The sequence below is a fragment of the Rana temporaria genome, chromosome 5 (assembly GCF_905171775.1).
Source record: "Rana temporaria chromosome 5, aRanTem1.1, whole genome shotgun sequence".
Lineage (NCBI taxonomy): Eukaryota > Metazoa > Chordata > Amphibia > Anura > Ranidae > Rana > Rana temporaria.
In genome coordinates, this window is record NC_053493.1 from 234,876,230 (window position 1) to 234,904,028 (window position 27,799).

The 27,799-nt window shown below is 42.6% G+C and overlaps 1 protein-coding gene across 2 annotated transcripts in view; it reads right to left on the bottom strand.

Moving 5' to 3' along the window:
• PIGN (phosphatidylinositol glycan anchor biosynthesis class N) overlaps positions 1 to 27,799 on the bottom strand; it is a 453,184-nt gene that overhangs the window by 142,875 nt on the left and 282,510 nt on the right. For both annotated transcript variants that reach the window (XM_040353586.1, XM_040353585.1), the window contains exon 19: positions 1,942 to 2,053. In XM_040353586.1, coding sequence (XP_040209520.1) covers positions 1,942 to 2,053 — 112 coding nt within the window. The remainder of the gene's footprint in view (positions 1 to 1,941; positions 2,054 to 27,799) is intronic.

The following is a 27,799-nucleotide window of genomic DNA, read 5'->3' on the forward strand; positions in this document are numbered from 1 at the left end:
TAAGCTTAGTCGCCTTCAGGAAGTGGCTGCTGTAGGCGATCGCCTAGGACACGTCACAGGTCCTAGGCGATCTCCTGGCCAATTACACGGCGCGGCGCCGGGCCGCGCCGCTCGCGCATGCGCAGTGCCGCGCCGCTCGCGCATGCGCAGTGGGTGCCCGGCCGTGAAGCCAAAAGCTGTCACGGCCGGGTGCCCACACTGAAGATGAAGACGCCGGGAGGGGGGAGAGGAGCGGAGCCCCGGCCGTCGCGTCGCTGGAGCAGGTAAGTGCCTGTTTATTAAAAGCCAGCAGCAACACTTTTTGTTGCTGCTGACTTTTAATAAACATACAAATGGCTGGAACTCCCCTTTAAGTCTGGGCTCTGACTAGGCCATGCAAGGACATTCACTTTTTTCTCCTTCAACCACTGGTCATTTTTGCTGTAAGCTTTGGGTCATTGTCATGTTGGAAGGTAAACCTTCTTCCCATTGACAACTTTCTGGCAGAGGGCAGCAGATTTTCCTCAAGAACTTGATGGTATTTTGCCCCATCCATTTCTCTTCTATCCTGGCAAGTGCTCCAGTCCCTGCTGCTAAAAAAAACCCCCGCCAATACAGGATATTATCACCTTCATTACTGTAGTGTTATTTGGATGGTGAGCTATATTGGATTTCTACCAGACATATTGTTTGGTGTTGAGGCCAAATAATTAAATTTTAGTCTCCTCTGACGAGTTTTCAAGGTGCGTTTAAGAAGGTCCTATGAGACTAAAATTGTATTATTTTGTCTCAACACCAAAAAATATTTCTGATGGAAATCCAGTACAGCTCACCATCCAAATAACACCCTTCCTACAGTAAAGAATGGTGGTGTTATAAGTTGCACTAGTAAATACAGCTGGATAAAACAAAATCTGTGTCTGTCTTTATTTCAGGCTGTAAAGCAACAAAATGTGATTATTTTAAAGGGGGAGAGTAATTATTTTCTATACCCACTATTACTATTACCGGAGTCCATTCACTAAACTGAATGTGTTATTTCAACTGCATTCAATAATTTATCACAGTTTTGTCAATTAAACATTTAATTCACAAACAGTACATACTGTACATACATAAAAAATACATACATTTCACATATTTATGGAAACATAATCAACCTTCTTTATGTCTGGTAGTATTGTTATTTCTGCATTATAACAAAAGATACCTCATATAACCTCACAACTATCAGCAGCCAGGCTAGGCTATATCAGTAATATAAGTTTTACTAACCCATGCAATATTGTTTCTGAATTGACTTTTACATAGAAAATACCACACAAATGTATCATTTCACATCCATGCAATAAATTGGTAAATTCAGCAGATTTTTCAATAAAACCTTAAGAACCCTTTCCCACTGAGGTGGTTTTCAGGCATTTGAGCGCTAGAAATTGACTCTAAATAGCGCCTGAAAACCACCTCCCATTAATTTCAGTGTGTCTTTTCGCACTTGTCTTTGCGGGACGTTAGGTAATGTTCTGCAAGTAGCATCATTGGGAGCGCTGTATACAGCGCTCCCAAAACACCCTGCCCATTGAAATGAAAAGCGATTTGGAAACGCTGCAACACAGGCGTTTTCAACCCCTTTTTTTGGGGTTAAAAGCACCCCGCTAGCAGGCAAAAAGCGCCGCTTAAACAGCGCCGCTAAAATGAGCGGCGCTTTAGTGATACCATGGCCACGGCCCCAATGTGAAAGGGGTTATTTTTTTTAATGTGGAACTCCAGTTCTGGGTTAGATGCATCTTTAAAAAAGCACTGTGTTTGAAAACAAAAAACACAATCTTATACAATACAGTGATATAGGATATTACATTAAAAAGCACGCTAGAACAGTTATTGACTGAAGACTAGATAAAGACAGACTCTTGCTGATCTCCAAGGGTGTGAAGAATTGGTTTACTTTACAAATATGCTGACCTGACAGATGTGCACTGCAAAATCTCCCTCTTCTACCTTTCTGTCTTTATTTCTCCAAAGTGACACAAGGGAGGCCAGCGAAATGAAAAGTGCTAAAAGTCCTGCGCAGGTACTGTGAAAATAAGAGAAGTAAAACATTAATCATCACATCAAAGCTATACAGCCATGAAACAAATACTGTTCACACTTGTCCATATACAGTACCTAATTAAATGGTTGATGAAAATGCATTGCTAGCTGTCAGTTAGTGTTACTCGTGTATAAAATTATTATTATATAATTACCGTATTTATCAGCGTATAACACGCACCCTAACTTTAAGAGGGAAGTTTCAGGAAAAAAACTTTCCACAGCCCCCTGCGTATAACACACAAGCACAGTTTACCCTTTATTTTCAGGGTAAAAAAGTGAGTGTTATACGCCAATAAATACAGTAATATTCTAAATAGACAACTGTAAAAGTTTGGCAATTGCTAATTTAGGTAGTAAGTTTAAGTGTTTTTAAAGGACTCAAGTGGCAAGAACTCTGGGAGGTTCACAGTTCCACAGCATCCCAGGAGTAGGTATAGGTGAACAAGTCAAAGTTCCTTCATTGCTCTGCTCTGGTTTCAGCAACAGAGCGCTGCAGTCCCCCCTGTTGGTCCCTGTAGAGTGGAAATGGATGGCAGGGCAGTGTGGAGTGGCCAAGCCAAGGCTTGATGCGCAATTGCTAGGCGGTGAGGAGGGATGACATCACCAGAGAGTGACGCATTTTAGAGAATGCGCATTTTCGAGCATGCGCTCTGCATGTATTTTGCAGCAGCCGCACTCCTTTTTCAAGCATAGCAACTGGGATAAATGGCTGACCTTCTAAAACCCAGCAGTGGAAGGGGCAACAACGATATGATAGGACACCGTTTTATATAAAAGAACAAAAGATTGCATATGTTCATATATTGCTTAATTTGCACTTTTGAATGGGACTTTTTGTTCTCTGCACAAAAAAATCTAGAGATATTGATGTCACTGTTATTTGCACATATGTGTGAAGTTTTTTACATATTTGTACTGTATGCACTTTAAATTCATACTGTATGAGATTTATATATATTTACGTGATGTTTGTTATCTTATGAGGATTACTATTACTTAGTAAGCGCCACATTACATGTTATTTTTCATTTATCCTTAGCGTGGGAACAGCATTTATGTTGGCAGCTACTTATTAGCTCTTTTCTTATACTTGGTTTGCGCATTAGTATTCCCCCCTTTTCTTTGTAAAACATGTAAGTTTGTGTGTTAAAAAAGCCTTTTGCTCTAGGGGGGAAAACCTACCGCCTGCACAATTTCTACAACTGCTCCTCAGACTTTGTTGTCTATGGGCTCACTTGCCCCTGTGGATTGATCTATGTTGGCCGCACCACCCGCCCCTCAAGGCAGCATTTTGGTCAGCAAAAAAATACTTATAGAAGAGGGAAAAGATCAGCACAGTGTCCCACGAAATTTTGCTGCATTTCACTAACAATCCATAGTGGGACAACAAGTGTGGGTCATTGAATAGATGTGCAGATCTCTTCCTGAGCCTGAATGTTTCCAAAAACCATGTGCCAGAGAAACCTTCTGGATTTATAACCTTGATGCCCTTCCTCCAGGAGGTTTGAATGAGGGAATTGAAATTGCTACTGTTCTCTAGGCTTTTCCATTCCAGTTCAGTTTGTATTATGTGTTTTTTCACTTTTCCTTGCCCCATCCCATGATGTGACTTAAATAGTTTTTATCATTTTCTTTTCCTTTTTTTTGGAGTGTCGGGTTTTGCGTTTCTTGTGGGCATCTATAATGTAGTATATAGTCGTTATGTGATCTGGAATCTATGTTTATCATTCAGATCCTTCCATCTTCATAAGCCAACCATCTACTCAGCACTTGAGTTTTGCTGTTGATGGGAGATGTGTCTACCAATTATGTTCATTAGGCAAACTACCATGTCCACATTTTTGACATTATATGTATTTTTTTAATTCTCTACAATAATTTGCATTTTCCAATCTAGGCTTTACATATTGATGTCTCTATACCACACTCTCTTTTTTTCCATCCCTGCTGGGTTTTATAAGGTCAGCCATCTAGCCCAGTTACTATGCTTGAAAAAGGAGTATGGCTGCTGCAAAACACACGCAGAGCGCATGCTCGAAAATGCGTCACTCTGTGGTGATGTCATCCCTCCTCACCGCCTAGCAATCTGCGCATCAAGCCTTGGCTTGGCCACTCCACACTGCCCTGCCATCCATTTCCACTCTACAGGGACCAACAGGGACTTGCACTGCTCTGTTGCTGAAACCAGAGCGGAGGAATAGGGAAACTTTGACTTGTTCACCTATACCTACTCCTGGGATGCTTGTACCTACAGATATGCCTTTTTAATTTTCCACAAATGCAAGTTGCCATTTGTATGATCCTATTAAAGTGGTTTTAACTCCTACACTTAGAGGCACCTCTCTTCCTTGTTTATTCTCAGCTGTTGGAATCTGGCTTCTATCCCCACGTGGTGGCAGCCCTCAGTGTGTTTTTTATATTCTTTTTTCATTTTTTATGGACTAATTTATGGCCTTGTATTGAGTAACAATAGAGCCACAAGTGTTTTGTGCCTTTTATTTGAGGGTTCTTTACAGTTAATTAGAAGGTATCTCTTACTATTTTTTCTTTAAATAAGGAGAACGCACAGAGGAGTTTTATTGGGTAAACAGATATTCCTGGTAGGCAGGAACAGAACCATGAACCACATTTCTAATACACACAATACAAAAAGAAATGGGTCAACTGAGCACTTCCAGAGACCAGGAGGATCGGCTGCTCTGTGCAAAACCCTTTGCAGAGCAGATAACATGTTATAAAAAAAAATTGAACCTTTACAACCCCTTTAAGACCCCAAGGGAGACCTGCTAATTAAGTCCCTAAGAGATATAAATACAAGGCAAGCACCTCTACCCATTAAAAGCTAGTAAATAAATGGAATTGTCTTATAAAGAAGAACCCTTTTTAGAATCTTCTAAGCAATAGAAAGGAAGGGTGATGGAAAAAATGATGAAGAAGGATGTGCTTTTTCATTGTTATACTGAAGAAACCGAATAATGGCACTTGATGTCAAATTAAGTATTAAATGCAAAACATTTTTAAACTATTAACAAATGGTGGTATTGTCGGTAGATAAAAAAAAGAAAATAATTTTTATACTTGCATAAAGTGCTTTTATACATGTATAAACATTTAGAGCTAGATTCACGTAGGGTTACGCCGGTGTATCAGTAGATACGCCGTTGTAACTCTGAATCTACGCAGTTGCAAATATAAGCGTATTCTGGAAACCAGATACGCTTAAATTAGGCTAAGATACGAGCAGCGTAAGTCTCCTACGCCGTCGTATCTTAGGGTGCAATATTTACGCTGGCCGCTAGGTGGCGCTTCCGTTGAGTTTGGCGTAGAATATGCAAATGACTAGATACGCCGATTCAGAAATGTACGTGCGCCCGTCGCATTTTTTTACGCCGTTTATGTACGGCTTTTTCCGGCATAAAGTTAGTCGAACAAATAGCTGGCCTAGTCAATGTTAAGTATGGCCGTCGTTCCCATGTCGAAATTTTTAAATTTTACGTCGTTTGCGTAAGTCATCTGTGAATGGGGCTGGACGTAATTTATGTTCACGTCGAAACCAATACGTCCTTGTGGCGTACTTTGGAGCAATGCACACTGGGATATGTACACGGACGGCGCATGCGCCATTCGTAAAAAATGTCAATCACGTCGGGTCACCAATCATTTACATAAAACACGCCCCCCTCATCCTCATTTGAATTAGGCGTGCTTACGCCAGCCCCATTTACGCTACGCCGCCGTAACTTAGGAGGCAAGTGCTTTGTGAATACAGCACTTGCCTCTCTGACTTAAGACGGCGTAGCGTAAATACAATACGCTACGCCGCCTGAAAGATGCGGCAATCTACCTGAATCCAGCTAACAGTTTTTGTTGGGCAGAGAGCACTGATAGGAGTGTTCTGGCGGGGGAGGGGTGCGTCCCCCTTTCAGAACACAACAGCTCAGCGGGGGAGATCGCTGAACTAACCGTGCATGGTTAGTACAGCGGTTCAGATGGCAGTTTTTTTCCTGCAACCCACTGGATTGCACGGGGAAAAAACTGTAGTGTTTACCTGGCATAAGACAAAAACCACACGCCTAATTACTAGGTGCACCAGACAACATATACAAAAAAAGTGATTTATTTACTAAATAATGGCACCTACTGACTGCAGACGATGTATCCTGCAAAAACATCAAACCATTCCCTGAAATAACTTGTGAAAGTTCTCAATCAATCAGGGATCAATTGGTCCATAGCCATTATGCTTATGCTAGCAGATAAACATGCTCTGAAACTGGCACATTTCCCCTGTGGGGAACAATCACCTGGGTACCCAACCTCATATAATCACTGTGAATAGATCCTCTCCCGTTACTCCGGAATGCAAAAAAAAACGTTTGGGGGGGGGGGGGGATATCCTAAAACCAGAGCAGTTGTGCATAGTGAAAAATCACCTCCTAAATTTAGCCTATTCAGTTAAGCCTTGAAAAGGTAAGCTAATAACTGGTGGGTTACAATGCATAGCTGCTCCAGATTCTGGCTGCTACAGTTTTAGTAAATTCCCTTCATTGTTGCTAGTACACCCCTAAGTGAAAATGTCCAAAATGGGCCCAAAGTGTCACTATTTTTTGTGGACACCATTATTTTCCAGCACTCCCTTAACCCTCTGGAGCTTCATGGGTTGCCACTGGAATCCTCTTCCACTCCTCCATGACAACATCACAGAGCTGGTGGATGTTGGAGACCTTGCGCTCATCCACCTTCTGTTTGAGGATGCACCATATTTGAAACACAGCAAGCTTAAGTACCTGAATTTTGCTCAATACAGCAGCACTAAGACCAGGAGAAAGAAGGGCAGCACTGGGAGTCAATCAGGTGTGCTATTTTTTTTCCTTTTAAACCTACCTAAACATTAACTGTAACACTGGCTATGACAATTTCAGCGACAGTAAAAAAATATATATATATATTTTAATCCAACCTAAACGTAATGACAGTAACCTATTCTAGATTGTGATCTAGCCATTTTAAGGTTTACACAGACCTAAACCTTTTACTTAGACATTTTTTAATAGCAGGAAGAAAAATGATACAATGAAGGGAATTTACTAAAACTGGAGCAGTCAGAATCTGGAGCAGCTATGCATTGTAACCCACCAGTTTTTAGCTTCCCTGAATAGGCTAAATTTAGGAGGTGATTGTTCACTATGCACAACTGCTCTGGATTCTGTCTGCTCTAGTTTTAGGAGATCCCCTCAAAGTTTTTATTTTGCATTTAAGAAGGACTAACAGGAAAGCATCTATTCACAGTTATATGATCAAGAGCCAGTCCTCCCAGCACTGAATTGTTAGTACAAGACCCATAGCTGTGGCGATTAACCACCTACGTGGTTGTGAAATCCTGACTGGATGTCTATTGACGTCCTGCAAGATTTCATGCCGGCGCGCGCCCATGGGGGCGCGCAGCGCGGCGATCGGTCATGCGTGGTGTCAGTCTCCGGCGGAGGCTCTTTACCACGTGATCAGCCGTGTCCAATCACGGCTGTTCACCATGTAAACAGGAAGAGCCGTTGATCGGCTCTTCCTCACTCGCGTCTGACAGATGCGAGTAGAGGAGAGCTGTCCGGCGGCTCTCCTGACAGGGGGGGTTCGCGCTGATTGTTTATCAGCGCAGCCCCCCCTCGGATCGCCACACTGGACCACCAGGGAGTGCCCCCCCAGTGCTCAATAGAGCACAGATTGATAAAAAAAACAATATATAAAACAAAATTGAATACAATCAATGCCAATCAGTGCCCACAAATGGGCACTCACTGGCAACATGGGCACTGACTAATGATGCCCAGCAATGCCATCAGTGCCACCCCTCAGTGTCACCCAGTGTCCATCAGTGCCACCTCTTAGTGCCCATCTATGCCCAGTGCCCACCTATCAGTGCCCATCTGTGCCTCCCATAAGTGCCCATCAGTGCCACCCATCAGTGCCGCCCATGAGTGCCCAGTGCACCTATGAGTGCCCATCAGTGCCGCCTATGAGTGCCCATCAGTGCCGCCTATGAGTGCCCATCAGTGCCGCCTATGAGTGCCCATAAGTGCCGCATACCTGCGCCGCCTATCGGTGCCCATCAGTGCCGCCTATCGGTGCCCATCAGTGCCGCCATATCAGTGCCCATAATTGAAGAAGAAAACGTACTAATTTACAAAAAAATTAACAGAAAAAAAATAAAAACTTATTTTTTTCAAAAATGTTGGTCTTTTTTTAGTTGTTGCGCAAAAAATAAAAATAGCGATCAAATACCAAAAGAAAGCTCTATTTGTGGGAACAAAATGATAAAAATGTAATTTGGGTACAGTGTAGCATGACCGCGCAATTGTCATTCAAATTGCGATAGTGCTGAAAGCTGAAAATTGGGCGGGAAGGTGCGTAAGTGCCTGGTATGGAAGTGGTTAAGGACACCTCCAGCACAAACACAAGTACATACATATGTGGTCCCATGGAAGAATGCCCACTTCTGTGGAGCTGCATATGTGCAAACACTTGCCAGCAAGGGGCTAAGAAAACTACAATCCCTCCGCAAAGAACAACCATTTTGGATAGTAGTAAAAATTTCACAGATGGGAGAGCTAATTTGATTTTGCTTATAAAACACTTAGATAGCTTGGAAAGTAATGCTCTGATGGATTCAGCCAAAAGATGGACGAAAGCAAATCACTTAAATATAACAGATGAACACCTGTTGCTCTCTTTAAACAGATTTAGAACCTACTTTTATCCTCATTTAAGAAAGCAAATTTAAAGCATCTTTACTACGCTTTCATTCGCTTTTGGCATATAGCTGTAATTTCAAGAATAACCAGTGGCCCAGTCTTTTTCAAAATAGGACTGCCTGGCTTAAAACGTTTTAGTTTCAATACAGTTGAATTACTGTCGAAAAATCTGTAAAGCACATTTACTATATTTCCACTCCCAGCCCGGCTACAGAAAAAAATTATCTCGAAAATGTGCCGTTAGAATGCTACAGAGACCACATATTCCACCAAAAAGGGCAATATATTACTAATGTGTCCCCTTACCTACTTATATGTTTCTTCTTCAGAGGAGAAAAAAATATCTGACAGTTGGGTGACTATGAAGAATAGTTTTATTTACCTATTTTTTTATTGCTTTGCGATTTTCCGTTCCTGTTACAATTTTACAATATTTTGATACAACCTATTAGAAAGATAGTCATTGATGTCTCTGTTCATTCCAGGCCTATTTTTTTTTTAACAGTAAATTTAAAGTAAATAATGAATGCTGCGGCATACATAGGGATATTCCTACTGATAATGGCACAAATAATAATATTTTAGTTGCATTTTTAAAATTAGCTAAGCACTTTTAATTTGTGTTACTGGATCAATCTTTTTAATAGCAGCAGAACAGGAGAATGACAATCTTAAAGTTAAATTTGTACTTTGAATTTTGCTTCAAGGAGTTTGCACATTTCTGTTTTCGGAAAAGTAATAGTAATAGTAAGAAAAATAACCTTGTCCTGCCTAGTACACCATCATTCAAAATTCACTCCATCTTAATTTTCATTTGTATATATTTGTAGTCAAGTCACAGTTTGGCACTTACCTATGAACATCATTTATCAAGATTAGTAATTTTAGTAAAAGACACGTTATTAATTGCAAAATGATTTGGTAATTGCAATTGAATAACAAAACTAAACTAAAAAGTAACCAGATTTTTCACACAGTGGTCTGAGATATCTTTTATTTCTGATAAATGCTTGGTCTAGCAGTATTACAAGACTATATTAGATCTATAAAAGATCTAACTGTATGAAATCTTCACTTGCTTTAACCACTTCAGCCCTGGAAGATTTTCTCCCTTAAAGTGGAGTTCCACCCATAAATATAACATTACATCAGTAATGCCTTCAAAGTGTTGTTGCTAGGCAGAATAGTTAATCTTCCCACTTCCTGCACCTAGGTGCTTAATGCTTCCTAACCTACACCATACAGACTCCTGGGAATGTAGTGGCTGTAACTTTCCAGGAGTCTGTGCACTCCCCAGTCTCAAAGAATCATGTGACTTGGACAGCACAGGTGCTGAAACCCGATCTGACACTGCTTGTGCAGCACTGAGCATGTGCGAGATCTGCAAGGCTGAAATCCAGGAAGTCATACAGTCTGGCTTCATGATGCCCACACTTAAGATGGCCCCAGTCAATTTCTATTTTATAAAGTGTCTAAATGCTGTAACAACCTAACAAAACGGACCTTAGTTTACAGACTAACTTTACTAGAATACATTAAGCTTGTGTATTACAGGGGTATTTATATTTAAAAAGTGAAATTGTGGCCGGAACTCCGCTTTAACCTCCCTGGCGGTATGATTCTTTCAGAAAAAAGGTGCTGAAAGCGGTACCATTATTTGCAAGGAAATTTGGCGTTTTATACTGTAGGCCTGTAATTTTTAGAAATAACTCACTTAAATCTGACCAAACAAGATTCTAATAGGCATCCCGGGTATGACATTTTTTTAAAAACAAAATGATAAATTATAATATAATAAATAATTATAAATAATTATAACAAGTAATAATATAATTATAATAAAAATGATTCAATAATGTAATCAAATCAAAATCACTGAAATTTGCTCAGTTGCAGAATTGTCGTTGTCATAATTTTTTTTTTTTTATGACAAATTTCCCCACAAATCGCTATCGCACAATTCTGCAAGTGATTATAATTTATTATCGCTGTTTTTTAGCTGCTCTAAAACCACTTTTGACATAAAGGGACACTTTTGGTTGCTATGGACAATCTACAGTTTACAGGCAGAAAAAAAAGTTTTTATTATATAAAAGTACATGTAGGGCACTGGGCAGACCACTAGGGACAAGGGGGGTGTGTATTTTTTACATACAGTACTGTAATCTATAAGATTACAGTATACTTTATGTAATGTGTTTGTTTACATTTTTGAATTTGGCACCGTTCTCCGCTCCCGTGCGTCGTAACGTCGCAGGGAACGGAGATCGGCGTCACACAGAGGCACTGTGTGAATCGAGCGAGGTCCCGCTCGCTCGCACAGCGCGGTGGCATCGCTGGATCCAGGGACAAGGTAAGTAAACACAGTCTGTGGATCCAGCGAGGCAAGCCCGAGTCTGACTCGGGGTTACCGCTCGCAGCAGGAAAATCTAACCCCGAGTCAGACTCGGGAATACCGCCAGGCAGGTTAATGACCAAGCCATTTTTTGTGATACGGCACTGCGTCACTTTTCGCCCACAAATGGAGCTCTCGTTTGGTGGTATTTGATCACCTCTGCAGTTTTTATGTATTGCTCTATAAATAAAAAAGTGCGACAATTATAAAAAAAATATATATATTTTTTTTTTTACTTTTTGCAATAATAAATATCCCCACAAAAAAAGTCTTCATCAGTTTTAGGCCAATATGTATTCTTCTACATAAAATAAATGAATGTCCTTCGCACTACTGTGAGTAATAAATGTCACCAAATAATCTAACAATAAGTGAAAGTGCAGCAAAAACTAGTAGTGTTTACAATACACAAAAAAGGAATAAATGGATTCTCGCGCAAAATCTATAAAACACGCTAACAGTGTCAAAAGTGAAAAGTGAATAAATTAAATACAATGTGTGATCAATAAATAAATAACGTGCCGATGCACACATAAAGTCCATAAGTGATTACGCAGATATACTGCGAAAGAGGAGAAGAAATAAACAATAAAGTGTCCACAGATCTTGAATGTATAGTGAATGGCTTGATCTCCAGAGTAACTAGTCTCACAGAACTCTCACCTAGATTTTGCGCGAGAATCCATTTTTACTTATTCTTCTACATATTTTTGATAATTGGTTTCTGCAAAAGTTATAGTATCTACAAAATAGGGGATACCGTATATACTCGAGTATAAGCCGAGTTTTTCAGCACATTTTTTGTGTGCTGAAAATGCCCCCCTCGGCTTATACTCGAGTCACCTTTTTGCGCCTGATCTCCCGGACTTTGGGGACCCGGTACCAGCTGGCCGTAGGTCCCCTGGCACACATGTAGCCCCACTCTTCCTCTACAAGTGTGCAAAGTTTGTTGTCCAGGGGACCTACGGCCGGAAAGCACTGATTTTTCAAAGCCGGGCACCCCTTCCATAGACTCCCATGTTAAACGTCAGTCTAATCATGGACACGGTGAGGCATGGGCACAGTGAGGCATGCGCATGAACACAGTCAGGCAAAGTAAGGCATAGTGAGGCATGCAGATGGACACCCTAGGCTTATACTTGAGTCAATATGTTTTCCCATTTTTTTGTGGTAAAATTAGCTGCCTCGGCTTAAATTCGGGTCGGCTTATACTCGAGTATATACGGTAGATTTATATAATTTTTATAATTTTTTTTTTTTACTAGTAATGGTGGCGATCAGTGGTTTTTAGTGGGACTGCAACATTGCGGCGGACAGATCGGACACCTAACTGATATTTTTGACACTTTTTTGGGAACCAGTGACATTATTACAGTAATCAGTGCTAAAAATATGCACAGTTATTTTACTAATGACACTGGCAGGGGAGGGGTTAACATCAGGGTCAATCAAGGGGTTAAATGTGTTCCCTCACTTTGTGTTCTAACTGTATGGGGGACTGTGTGACTGGGTAAATACACAGATCAGTCTTCCTGCATAGAAGAAAGACAGGATCTGTGTGATCAGAGATTTGCCTTGTTTACATCGGACATCAAATCCTTCCCACCCGCTGATTGGCTCCCCCGCTGGCCAGTGGGTGCGCGTTTACCCACAAATCGCTGCGTATGAGCCGACGTACACCTACGGCGATTTGCAGGATCGAGCCACATTGCTGCAGTATAACTGCGGCAGCTGGTCCTTAAGCAGTTAAACTGCAAGACAATGGCATCTCAAGAGAAAGAATGGAGTGCATGTTATGCAATATTGCAAAAACACCTGACAGCATTTAATAATATTTTTTTAAAGCCATAAACTCTAGGCGCCTTCCATATACATTTCTTCTCCTATGTTTTCCATTTCTAGGGAACAGGTGAATGCAGTCTTCCGCTGTAGTCTAACTGGATTTCTTTATCCTGGAATGGAGTCTGTGTTCTGGATTAACAAGGTGCATGCCTCTTAAAGTGAAAGTTCAGTCAAATCCTAACTATACTTAAACCTGACCCCCCCCCCATTCTACCATGTAAAGCAGGCATGTCCAAAGTCCGGCCCGCGTTTCGGTTTAATGCGGCCCCACTGGTAATTTGGATATTTTTTTTTTGGATCCCCCAGCGAATCCCCGAGCATCGCGCATTCATGGCAATAGTGAGGCTGCATTCAGAGACTGCATTCATGGCACTTGTAAGGCTGCATTCATGGCAATTGTGAGGCTGTATTCATGGCAATGGTAAGTCTGCATTCAGAGGCTGCATTCATGGCAATGGTGAGGCTGCAGATGGGCACTGATTAGGCTGCATTGATGGGCAATGACCCTTATTTTGCTTCACAATTCTTTATTCAAAACATTTTTTTTTCCTGAAACTTCCCTCTTACAGTTAAGGTGCGTGTTATACGCCGATAAATACAGTATATCCAAATAACACGCCCAAGCTCATCCTTAGAATCTTGACCACACACAGCCAAAAAGGCATGAGAATTCTTGTTGGGCAGTGTATTATTTCATTTGCATTTAATTTTAATGGTTCAAAGAATGTCAGGCAAAATGGTCGTCCCTCACGCATGTTCACTTCATCAAATCTGGCCCTCTTTGAAAAAAGTTTGGACACCCCTGATGTAAAGGAAAGATTTCTATACATACCTATGCTGCGGGCCAATTGGTCCAGTCACATGATCTCTCGAGCTGCCAGCTTCAGTGAAGATGAGAGATTGTCGACACCTTAGATTCCTGTCTGCTTAACAGAAGGAGCTTTCCAAAAGAAGGGGAGAGCAGATTCATGGCCAGCAATGGAGGACAATGAAATCATAATCTTTTTTTTTTCCAGAATAGATTTTATTGAGAGTAAATAACAATACAATAGGATATACAGTACATACATTAAGTAGGTGATGCAACAAAGTGACATTTGCAAAGAATGTTGTAGATAAAGTACAAGTATTTGAAAATCATATTAAAACAGTTCATTTTATTTTCCCCTTAATGTGTGTCCCCTAGACCGTAGGCACTATTGAATATAGGGGAGGTGTACCCTCGAGGGTCCACCAAACACCACATCCGTCCTATTAAAGTTAAATTGGGGAGTCTACTTTTGAGGAAAGGGGGGCAACCCCAATCATGCTGTCGCAATGTGGTAAAACCTATGAACAGGGGTGTGAAATTTCAAAAAGAGACCAGAAGGGACAATCCCCCACCCCGGTCACCCCTAACGGGATCTCGGCTGTGGCTCGGGGATGGGGAGTAAAGAACGAGTGGGGAACATTAAAAAGAATAAAGATAAACATCTGGTCAGTAATCACGTTGAGTGTTTCCCCCCGCTTCCAGTTCCCTGAGCGGTAAGGGTCCCGTACACACCTTACAATCAAAAGTAGCCTTCCCAAGGGTCACGTATCCCTTTCAAAGAATTTGTAAGTGTAACACACATTTCGCAAGTTCATATAGTCGGTCGTTGCAGACAGAGGTAATAAAGGATGAGGATAGATGAGAAAGAGAGTAGAACAAGATATAGAATGTAACGGTGACCCGTTTACCTAAAAAGTTACATTCATAAAGGAGGTTTTAGAGGATATGATAGTCAAGTCAGTGAGTATAGATCTATTCCGTATTGGGTGCAATGGAGTTCTTATATTGAGTCCAGCATCCCCATATGAGTCTGAATTTTCCAGTATTGTCTCTAGCCTGGTGAATCAGCTTTTCCATAAGTTCGATTTTGTTCACCCTATCCTGCCATTCTGTCAATGTAGGCGGAAGGGGGTCTTTCCACCTTATTGGGATACATTGAGTAGCAGCATTAATCAGGTGTATTAAGAGTGATTTTCGGTACATCGATTGGGGCAGAGAGGTGTGATGGAGAAAATACTGTCCTGGGGTAAAGTCCGGCGTGTAAGATGTAATTCGAGTAATATGTGAGTGTATCTCCTTCCAATAGGGCTGTAGTTTCGGACAGCTCCACCATATATGTAGTAGAGTGCCTTCCTCTCCTCCACATCTCCAACAAGCCGGAGATACCGTTGGGTAAAATTTGTGCAATTTGCTTGGGGTCCTATACCACCTTGAGTAAATTTTGTACCTGTTCTCTTGGGCTGATACATTAATAGAACCCTTGTGTGTATGAGTCCAAATTGAGCTCCAGTCGTCATTTGATAATGATATCTGGAGGTCAGTTTCCCATTTCGCGTGGATGGTGGTCATAGCAGTGTTTTGTGGAGTGAGCCAGGAGTAAATTTCAGAAATAAGATGTCGTTGTGGAGCAGAAGATTCACAAAGCCTTTCAAAGTGTGACAGATCCCTGCACCACAAGTCTGAAGCCTGTGAGTCTAGGAGGAACTTCCTAATGTGAAAAAATTTATAGCGTGGTATGTGGAAGTCCGGGAATTTCTGAATCATAGCCGAGTGAGATAGAAGTTTACCCCCCTCAAAAAGCTGATACGCTCGTACCGAAGGTACCATCCCAGATCTTCTTGGATCTCTAGTGTCAATACTCTTCGGAAAGCCGGGGTTATGGTTAAATGGGGTCATAGGACCTAGGTTAGGAGCCGTGAGCGAGCCTTCATGTGTCTTTCTAAGGTAAGTAAGGGTTGGGCCAATCAAGGGGTGGGATGTACATGACCTAGGAGTAAGTGCCTTATCTATCCAAGGGAGGTGTGAAATCCGAAAACCAACAAAGGCTTCTTCTAGTTCAACCCAGTCTTTTTCCGTTCTGTGGGCATGCCAATCTACTATTCTCGTAAGCAAGCATGCTTTATGATATCTAGATAGGTCCGGCACTCCCAGTCCACCTTTCAGCTTGGGCATAGTCATTCTGTCCCAATTTAACCTGGCTGGACGTCCAGCCCAAAGAAATCGTCTACATGTGGTTTTGAGGGAGGCTAAAAAAGAGGCAGGGAGTTTAATGGGTATAGCTTGAAAAAGATAAAGAAGCCTGGGAAGGACGTTCATTTTCAGAATCGCCGCCCTTCCAAACCAGGATACCGTGCCTTTAGTCCACATCTCCAGATCCGACTTAATGGTTTGTAAGGCAGGTAAAAAATTTCTAGCATACAGATCAGAGAGTTTAGTGGGCAATTTGATGCCTAAGTATGTAAGGTCATTCGGGTCCCATTTAAAGGGGAAATTGTGTTTGCAGAGGGCCACAACCTCCTGAGGAAGGGACACATTCAGTGCAGTTGACTTTCCGAAATTGATTTTAAAGTTAGAGAGTGCTTTGAATAATTTGAAGTCCTTAAGTAAGTTTGGTATGGAGACCAGAGGATTCGTTAAAAATAGAAGGACGTCGTCCGCGTATGCCGCCACTTTATATTGTTTCCCTTTAACGTCGACTCCCCGCACGTCCGGATTATCGCGCAGACGTCTTAGAAAGGGTTCCAAAGTTAAAATAAAGATCAGGGGTGATAAGGGGCAACCCTGCCTCGTGCCGCTGTGAACCGAGAAGGCGTCCGACAGGCGACCGTTCACCCTAACCCGGGCTGTGGGTGTTGAGTATAGCGCCATGATCATTTGTAGGAAGCGCTGTGGCAAGCCAAGCTTACAAAGCGCAGCCTCCATGTAGTCCCAGGCCACTCTGTCGAACGCCTTCTCGGCGTCAAGGGAAAGCAAGAATCCCCTGGTCTTTGAGGTTGTCAACCAGCGATGTATGTTTATTGCTTTCGTGGTATTGTCCCGCGCCTCCCTTCCTGGGACAAATCCAGCTTGATCAGTGGAGATAAAATTCGGGAGGAGGGAAAGTAATCTATTGGCCAGTATTTTAGCGAAAAGTTTTAGGTCCACATTCAATAATGAAATGGGACGATAATTTGAAACTAACGTATGGTCCCTCCCAGGCTTCGGTATCAAGGTGATATGTGCTTCAAGTAAATCTGTTCCAGTAGAAGGAGAGAAAGGAATGTTATTGAATGCTTTAACAAAATGGGGAAGCAGCAACTCAGCATGTGCTTTATAATATCCAGTTGTTAGACCGTCCGGGCCAGGGCTCTTGCCTGGCTTCAATTGTTTCAATGCACACCTTGCCTCTTCCACCGACACTGGCTCATCTAAATGAGACAGGTCAGGGATCTGAGATGTCGGCACACCATAATCAGATAGAAAATCATCTATAAGTTTTCCCCGATGTATAGGCGTCCCTGACCCGGACGGAGAGGGTAAGTTATATAGCGATGAAAGGAAAGATGTAAATTGTTTGGCTATCAAGTCTGACCTATGTAGAATCTCTCCTGTGGGGGTGGTGATGGAATGGATCGTATTGGCTTCTTTTTTCTTTTGTAATGCGTGTGCTAATAACCTGCCAGACTTATTGCCAAATTCATAGTAGAGTTTATGAGTCAGGTTAAATTTGTATTGGAGTCTTTTGTGCAGTTCAGTTTGGAGGTCCTTTCTGGCTTCCAATAAAGCGTCAAGAGAAACCACCGCCACAGAACGTTTATGAACAGTTTCCAATTTTTTAATTTTAGATAAAAGTTCATCAAGTCTGGCAGATCTGAGCTTGGCCGTCTGGACATAATAGAGATGATTTTCCCCCTGAGGACGCATTTGTGAGCAGCCCAAACCGATGCTGGTGCTACTTCCTGTGTGGAGTTATTAGCAAAGTATTGTGTAATAGTCTCTGACACTTCAGTAGCCAGGTTGGGGTCAAGCAAAATGGAATCATCCATCCTCCATACCGGTCTACCCGGAGAGAACCCCCTCCAAGATAGCGTCATCATGATAGGGTGGTGATCTGATAGCACCATAGGCTCAATTGAAGTATCAGAGAGTTTAGTCAAATCTTCCTGGGTTACAAAAAAGAAATCGATTCTCGAGTATTTGGTATGTAGGTTTGAGTAATAGGTATAATCTTTTGTTGTGGGATGGAGTGTACGCCACGTATCATGTAAAGTCAGCAGGTCTAATTGGGTTCTAATGGCCCTGAGAGCTCGGTAAGTCAGGCAGGAGGAGCCATTGGATGTATCAAGAAGTGGATTTAGGGGGACGTTGAAATCCCCACCTAGGATCAGCATTCCAGATTGAAAGACCGTGAGTCTTTGAACTACGTCTCTAAAGAAGCTAACCTGTTGTGAATTAGGGGCGTAGATATTAGCAATGGTCATTGGTGAGTTATAGATCCTGCCCTTGATAAAGAGAAACCTCCCGTCTGGGTCTTGTTCGATGCTTTCAACCCGAAATGGACAGTGTTTGGATAGTAAAATGGATACCCCTCTTGATTTCGATACCCCGTTGGTGGCGTGATACACAGTTGGGAAATTGCTGCTTCGCAATGTGGGAATGCTATCTGTCCTGAAATGAGTTTCTTGTAGTAGAACAATTTGGGGCTTTTCCTTCCACAGAGAGGAAAGCAACAAGGAGCGTTTCTCCGGTGTATTGAGTCCTCTTACATTTAGCGAGTACAGTTTTAAATTCATGTTAGAGGTGTCTTGGTCAGTAGACCGGGGGTTTGTGTCAGTTCTGTCAACCATCATCTCCCTAGAGATCTGGAATGATAAGTGGAAAGAAGTGAACGAGAAGAGGAAAGGTGAGAAAAAGGTGAGGCTACAAGCCTAGTTAAGTAGGCAAATTAGTAGGACTTGCGAAATGGAGAATTGTACACTAGTACAGTGTCCAATATTCAATTGAAATTAATAAAAAGCCGAACGGCTAAGGGTACGGTGTACCCAAATAGGGTTTACCACAACCAGTGGGTATCAGAGCTACCAGGCCCTACCGTGTGGGGGTCGGCCGGACCGAGCCTGGAAGCAAAAATCAGTGAATTTAGAAAATGTTAACCAACAATATTTACAATCAAGTAATACCAATGGGATTGTCCCATGTCACCCTAGGACAACCCCCAACATAAGGTAACATATGCCAGCCATGTTTAAAATCGCTGGCAATGACTATTTCCCCGGGAGTATTAATATTGCCACATAGGAAGGACATTAATCAATACACTGGTGAGTCTCGTAGTGTATAGTCAGGGGTAACGTCCTTCCAATAAGGTAACATTTGTTCCTCTACCCCCCCCTATTATTACCGGGTTCTCCCATTTCCAGATCAGGCCAAACATAGCACATCCCCCTCTCCCAAGAGCTGGGAGACATGCTAAGATCCCTCGCCAATGATCTTACTACCTCCCAGTGGTACCCAGAGATATATTGTGATATAGTCATGGAAACCACACCACTCAATCCGTAAGCATTGCAAGTAAATAGTCTGTATCAATATCTAAACTCTCCCCTCTAAAGCATATCTAAAGCTACTCATTAAAAACAAATGAGAGATATTTTTATGACCAAAACATATTGAATTGAAGAGGGCATATTCAGGTAGCAGAGATTCCAGCCGGAAAATTTACAAATAACCATACCTCTCAGGACAAAGTTCAAGTATGTAGAATAAGAAAGTCTCATAGTGGGCTGTAAGCCCAGGTGAAATCTCAAGAATGCTCTCAAGTCTATGTTCACAAAGTCTCCCTTCGCGCAGCATTTATGTGGGCTAGAGTACCTATTTGTGTGCAGAATGACAGTCATTACATTGGTAGAGCCAATTATTCCCTGTGTTTTAGACCAGGATCGTGCGTAAAGTCCAAAGATTCCTTAAATGGACACGGGTGGAGTATATGTAGGTAGTTAATAACAGACTTACCAAGCAAGAATAGAACAAAAAGAAAACATTCTTAGTGATAAGGCAACATTAAGACAGCATTCACTGTGGCGGGGTAAACGGGTAAAATTCCATCCCTAGTGTTCAGCATTTAGGTTTAATCACTCAGATTTTAGTGCACTGGGGAGTGCTCCAGCTCTCGTTAGTCTAGCGGCATATATATTGTTGTGTCGTCCATTCCTGGTATAAAGGTAAGTTTGATTCTCTGCATGTCACGGAGGAGACCCATGGAGTCGGCATGAAATCCACAAGAGGGTGATTTGTACCCAAACAGAAATTAACCATAACATAATACCTCAAATCTCTCAAGGTGATGATGATTATTTGCAAGAAGAATGCAGCTGCTCACCATGTTGTTATATAGGCTGAGGTATTTGTTTTATAAGGAGGGTGCTGTCAGCTCCATCTGACAGAATTAAGCCATCTGTTTTCAGGTAGTTGCGTATCAGATGAAGACACTATCTGTCATATCTCAAGGATGTGCCCTGTCATAACAATTTTCAAACTGGTTCTGTAGAAAGTAGGATGAACAAATAAACTCCAAAAAAGAACATAACCGACTCTTTTCCTTACTCCAGAACCATAAACGGAAGGGCAGGATGTTCTGCCAACAGGAGACTTCAGGTAGGTATTTATTAATGGTCTCTTCGTGCCCTCCTGGCAGCTGGCCTAGGTGAACCTAGGTTAAGAGAGACAGATGTCGTATCATCAGGTGGTATTCCTGATTCTGAGGGAGAGCGCCGACGGCGGTAATTGGTAGACTGAGTCTCCATGGGTTCCATACGCTGTGGTGGCCAGCGATGCACGGATTGACGGTACATTGCATACCATTCTGGTACCGCAATCAAAGGGATCCCCAGGGTGTCACAGAATCTGGGCAAGTCCTCCGGGACTTTCAGCATTGCAGTGCGCCCTTGATGAGATACAGACAGGCAGAATGGGAATTTCCATTTATACCCTATGTTTCTGTCGCGTAGGACATCCAAAAGGGGTCTGAGGTCCCTGCGGTGTTTTAAAGTGATACCCGACAGGTCTTGAAAAAGTTGAATCGGTGCACCTTGACAAGTTAATTGCTTACCCCTAGCTTTTCTTAAGATCTCTTCCTTAAGTCTAAAATCAGCCAGGCAGCATACTATATCTCTGGGTGGATCCGTGTCTTTTCCTTTAGGACGCAATGCACGATGAATTCTGACAAGATCTATGTCAGTCTGGGGTGGTCTGTCGAGTATGTAATTAAACAGGCCTACCACAGATTGGGAAACAAGGTCCCCCTCGACCGATTCAGGTGAACCCCTGACTCTTAAATTCTGGCGGCGTCCTCTATTGTCGAGGTCCTCCATATGTCTATTCATGTCTCTTAATTGGAGAGTGTGATCATCCACCTTCCTTGTGGAACGCCTGAGGATGGATTCATGGTCCTCTAGAGCAGTTTCAGTGTGTGAGACTCTATCTGTGAGGGAGCGGAGGTCTAACCGCAACTCTGAGATTGCAGCCGCCAGAGCATCCTTAATGTCTGTTGCTACATTCTTTAAATCCTCAATGGTCAATGATCTTTGAGCTGAGGTGTTCTGTATTCCCCGAACCTCCGGTCCCACCGAAGCGGAGACTGGGTTCGGTGTCGGGCTAAGGATAATTTCCTCAGGGTCCCTGTGCTGCTGCTGTGAATTACCTGAGGTAATCCTCTGGCGAGACGTCGCCATGTTCCCTCTGTTAGCGCGGGATGTATCCGTGACTGAAAATGTCACTGTACCGTTATTCTCCCTTGGTGAACGGGATCTCGAGGCAGATGATGACCTTGAGGCCGTTCCCATGTCGGTAAAAACTGCAAATTTAGGCTGGGTGAGCTGTAAGGGTGGAAAGTTATCCCAGGGTGACAGGAGCTCAGCAGCTAAGCGTCCATTCTCCCTCACGGTCCGGCCACGCCCCCCGAGATCATAATCTAAGCTAGGCCTTCTATGCTTTAACTCTCCAAACTACAATTTTGGGAGTCCTGACTGATTATATATGAAAGTGTTTAATGAGAGTCTGTGGGTGGGGGTTAATAAAATCCCAGTTCTAAATACTAAAATACTTTTAGGGCAGAAATTGGTCAATAAAAAATCCTTATAAAGGTCAGGTCTCATCATAATATGCAGTTTCAAAATGTCATGAAAAGCAACATATGAATTGTTTAAACAATAGCACGAGTTCAGATTTGATAGAACTATTAACCACTTAATGCCCACGGTATATTGGAAAGACGGCTACAGCCCAGGCTTAAATTGTCGGGAGGGCGTTTACGTGATCAGATGTCAGCCAATGACAGCTGATCACATGATGTAAGCAGAAGCCAGTAATCAACTTATATCCCTCATGCTGAGAAAAAAATAAAGCAGATTACCAGCTTCTGTAAGGGGGACATCGGTCCCATTTGGTAGACACAAGTGCTGCTAACCAGTGCCCATCAATGCCACCTACCAGTGCCCAACAGTGCCAACTGCCAGTGCCCATCAGTACTGCTAACCAGTACCCACCAGTGCCACCTACCAGTGCCCATCAGTGCTGCCAATCAGTGCCACCCACCAATGCCTATCAGTGCAACCTATCAGTACCCATCAGTGCAGCCTATCAGTACCCATCAGTGCAGCCTATCAGTACCCATCAGTGCAGCCTATCAGTACCCATCAGTGCAGCCTATCAGTACCCATCAGTGCAGCCTATCAGTACCCATCAGTACCCATCAGTGGATCTTATCAGTGCCCATCAGTGCAACCTCATCAGTGCACATCAATGAAGGAGAAAAATTACCTGTTTGCTAAATTTTATAACAAACAATGACACTGTTTAGTATTTTTCTGTGTGGTTAGAAAAAAATAATAACCCCAGAGGTGATTAAATACCACAAAAGGAAAGCTCTATTTGTGTGAAAAAATATAAAAATGTAATATGGGTACAGTGTAGCATGACCACACAATTGAAAGCTTAAAATTGGCCTGGGCAGGAAGGGGGTATATGAGCCCAGTAAGCAAGTGGTTAAATTGTTCCATTACAAGACAATTAATCAACGCATGCCTACTTTCCATATTATAAATATACAATATGGAACAAACTCTACACTGTGTTTAAACCACAACATATTTTGCTGAAAAATGTACTTGACTTGAACATTTAAGATTTTCCCTGAGTTTGTGTCCATTTATGCATGAAATGCCATAAATATGTTATGTTCCAAAAAAAATCTGTTTTATGTCCGTGCTCTCAGACCCACTCCTTTGTTTACAAGTCAACTTTTCACTTGGTATTTGTTCTAGGCTAGTAAAACGGTCATAAGGGCACAGAGATTATTCCGCTAATAACAGTAGAGATGACATTTCTTCTCACCACTAAAACCAAAAGCTTTTATATTATTAAAAAGCTGCAGAAAATTCTAAAAAGTCAACAAAGTAATCTTGTATCTGCTCCAGGTTTTCATCTCTAAAGCCAAAGCATGGTGAAATATTTATCAGGTGCAGGTTACTGAGATAAAGCTTGAGACACAAAAAACTAAAGCTAGGAGTGATGGTAAATATGAATAGCAGAGAAAGAAAGATGAAACCCAAAAGGGCTTATAAGGAATCGATTTTACTTTATTGCTATTTTCTGAAACCAAGCCCATCTGAGCCCAACGTCTGAATACTTATGCCAATGTGTTATTACAGTTTCAGTTCAGGCCTGATATATATATATATATATATATATATATATATATACAAACACACTGTATATTTTGAGTGTGAGGCCATGCTACTATGACATTTTAGGCAAAAGATACACAGGATTTGCACGAAGGCAAATGTGAAGAATCGTACACATGACCGGTTTTCCCAGCAGGAAAACTGTCAGGAGAGCATTTGGCCGGTAATCCCGGCTGTGTGTATGCTCCCTAGCAGTTTTCCCGACAGAAAAACTGCCCGGGAAAAATAGAGAACCTGCTCTTTATTTTCCCGTCGGGATTCCCGGCAGAGTGTTTCCCGACGAGAAAACCAGTCGTCTGTATGCTTACCTGTCTGAGGTAAACCTGTGCATGCTCGATAAGACTTTGGCGCATGTGCGGTCACATACAAGGTTAGTGTGGTGTGTAGCAAGATGGCGGCGACTGCATCGGATGTGATGACCGCTGGCTCGTCGTAGTCGATGACGTCACTGCGTTCTTGCCATTTAAAAGAACGACGGTTCTTTTGAGTGGTCGTCTGTATGCACGGCTTTGCAAGGCAAGCTTGCCAGGAATCCCATAAGGAAAACCAACGTTTTTTTCATAGTGAGATTCCTGGCTGAGTGTACAGGGCTTGAAGCTCCAGAATATTGTTTCTGAATGGAAAAAACTGGAATTTCAGTTTTCTTCGGGTTTGGTAGTCCCAGATCAGGGTCTGGAGGCTCCAATCCTGTGTCTAGTTTTTTTTTATTTGCGGTGCCGCACCGGTTCCCAAAAGTAGTTCCCGTTCTACTTTTGGCGACTTTGAGGGCAATTTGAATAGACATTTGTGCAGCAACCCGCACAGATGTCTGTCAAATCACCCCTGAATTCAGACTGCATTGCCGCTTTGAACTTGCACAATTTCTAACCCACAAGCAGTGTGAACCTACACCAAGGATAGTTCAGGGCTCCCATTTTGAAGATAGAGCTCTAGCTTGGGGTCAGCTGTGCTCCACTCGAGAGACAGGAGGTCATAGCACAGGAGTCAGATGGGCTTCTATCAAGAGGTGAGAGCGTGGAACCTGTGAATCTGTGAGCAAGAATGATCAGATTGTGGACCTGTGCAGCACAGAGATGTGGGGAAGAGAACCAATAATGCAGTAAGAAGCATGCAGAGCCTGGGTTCTGTGAGACAGGGTGTGTCTCAAGGCAGAAGCCTGTACAGCCAAGTTGGTATTTTGTGTTTGCTGAAAAGCAAAAGAAGACTGAAAAGAGGTAGCTCCTTGTTTCATAGGGAAAATTACTTGATATGCGATTCATGTTCCTTCTCTGGAAAATAGACACAATTTTTATGGTAAAAAAGATTTAGTATCACATAACATTTTTCATGTGATGAAGGGTCAGGTGGATAATTAATATCTTGAACTATTGTACTGTGATTTAAAATATATCACAGTATAGCAGGGATCCTCAAACTACGGCCTCCAGCTGTTGCAGAACTACACATCCCATGAGGCATTGTAATGCCGCGTACACACGATCATTTTTCGGGTTGTAAAAAACGACGCGGCATAACATTCACAGACATGACTAGGCATTATGGGAATTGTAGTTCCTGAACAACTGGAGGCTAATAGTTTGAAGACCCATGCAGTATAACTTCGAAAGCCCCCTCCCCCCAACAATGTTTTTTTTTTTCTGCTTTTATCTCCAGGATCATGCCATCTTAGTTCATGCACTATTTAGTGACATGTCTGATACAGATTTGCCCCCACTTGCCAAAAAAGTACAATGTTGAAGTCTGACAACTGGGAGAAAGGAGACTGTGAACATTTTTCCTCCTGTCTGCAGCAGACTGATGACATCATCTCAGTCAAGGCAAATCCCTTGTCTAGTGCTCAAGGACTGCATTTTAATGATAAAAATTACAACTTTTTATAAAAAAAATGATGATGTTTCTCTATATTGCAAAATATTCACAAATGTATTCATTCCGACTTGTAAAGTTACTGAAAGGTCCACTTTCAGAAGCATGCGGAGTCAAATCCTGCCTCAAGCATATTCAGAGTCAGACAGGGCCCTTAAACAGCATACACAGTCACCTTTCTTTTTACAGCCAAAAATGAGATTAGCCAAGTACTAGCTCATTTCATGAAGCATTACATGATGGGGATAGAGAAAGTACTGAAGCTAGATTAATCAGTTCATACAAACAGCCTAAATAGCTTGCATCCTATAGCAATTAGTCTGATATTAGCTTTGAGCTGACCACCCTACTCACATATAGAGCCAATGTCAGTCATTCAGGGTTATATGCTCCTATCATACTAGTCAACACACCAGAAAAAAAACTAAAATATAAAGTAAGACTCACAATTTCAGTTATATCAAAATAAACCTGTTTTTATGGTTATGTTTGTAATCTATTTTCTGTCAGCATCTCTCACTTCTGCATTTCCAGTTAATTTTTTTCAGCTGTTAACTGCATGGTTCCAACCGTGTTTCTGAATCCAATTCCTCACTTAAGCAGCACCAATATTGATTTTATTTCTGTTTTGATTATTAAGCTGGCAGATCAACAGAGCATGAAAAAACACAGACCAACAATTTAACTCCCTCATTTCTGAAACTAGCTTTATTATGTGAAATAAGAGGTAGCAGAGCTAAATGGAGAAATGGGCCTAGAGCTAATTTTCAAAATCTGTAACTGAAGGCACTCAGTGTGAGTAACAATACAAAAAAAGCACACATAAAAGTCCATGTAACAAATCTTATATTAGAAATGCAATTGCATGTCATAGGAGGCCCATCTTTCCTTTTAGTTTTGGATGCATTGGCGAGAGGTTAGAACACTTGTCAGTTTTTAATACTGTCGGTGCCCCGTTAAGGAGGTTCACCCCCTCTATTTGTCCTGTTTAGGCCCCTTTCAGACGTCCGCTCCGCCTGTCCGTTATTACAAGTCCGTTAACGGACTTGTAATAACGGTCCGTCTGCGACCGTTAACGGTCCGTCTGCATCCAGTTCCCCATAGGGCAGAGCGGAGCTGAGACAGGGCGGTCCCTGCACTGTGTGCGGGGACCGCCCTATCCGCCGACAGCTCAGCGGGGATCCCCACTGAGCCGACGGAGACACACGGAGCGGACCCAGAAACAGTCCGCTCCGTGTGAAAGAGCCCTTACCGTTAGCATTGAAAGTAAACGTTCTGTGCTTTATTAGCTGCACTGGAGGGCAGGGAAGAAATTGGTGGTCTAATACAGTGCTCCCCAACCTCTTTGGCACTGTCTGCATGGAGGAAAATAGTACCAAGGCCCGGGGAGGGAGACATTTTCCGTGGGCAATTTGTCAGGCCAATGACCATGATTGAAGTGCATTATTTGTGTTCATACATTGGAATATAAAATGAAATAGGTGAAATCACCATAATGCAGAATCAGTGGGAGCCCTGATCGTGTCACTTTCCATCGTCGCCTGCCACCAGATGCAGCTCGTCACTTGCCACATTGCATGACATCAGATGCGTAATGTCACTAGCCACGTCACCTACAACCAGATGCGGATTGTCACTTGCCACCGTCACCTGACGCCAGATGCAGCTTGTCACTTGCCAATATGCCTGCCACCAGATGTGGATTGTTATTTGCTGTGTTGCCTGCCACCAGATGCGGATTGTCACCTGCCACCAGGTGCGGATTGTCACTTGCCACATCGCCTGATGCCAAATGCGGATTGTCACTTGCCACATCACCTGATGCCAAATGCGGATTGTCACTTGCCACATAACCTGTCACCAGATGCTGATTGTCACTTGACAAGTCATCTACCAGCAGATGCGGATTGTCACTTGCCACATCAGCTGTTACCAGATGTGGATTGCCACTTGCCACATCGCCTGCCTTCAGATGCAGCTTGTCACTTCCCACGTTGCCTGTCACCAGATGCGAATTGTCACTTGCCAGGTTGTCTGCCACCAAATGCGGATTATTACTTGCCTGCCAGTGCCACCAGATGTGGATTGTCACTGCATTGGTGGCAACACTGATCAATTTAGCACAGAAGCAGGCCTATGTGTAGTGGTTGGTTCTGAGTGAGGGCAGGAGAGCCTGCCATCAGATGCATATTGTCACCTGCCACCAGATGCGGATTGTCACTTGCCACATCACCTGCTACCAGATGCGGATTGTCACTTGCCACATCACCTGTCACCAGATGCTGATTGTCACTTGACAGGTCGTCTACCACCAGATGCGGATTGTCACTTGCCACATCAGCTG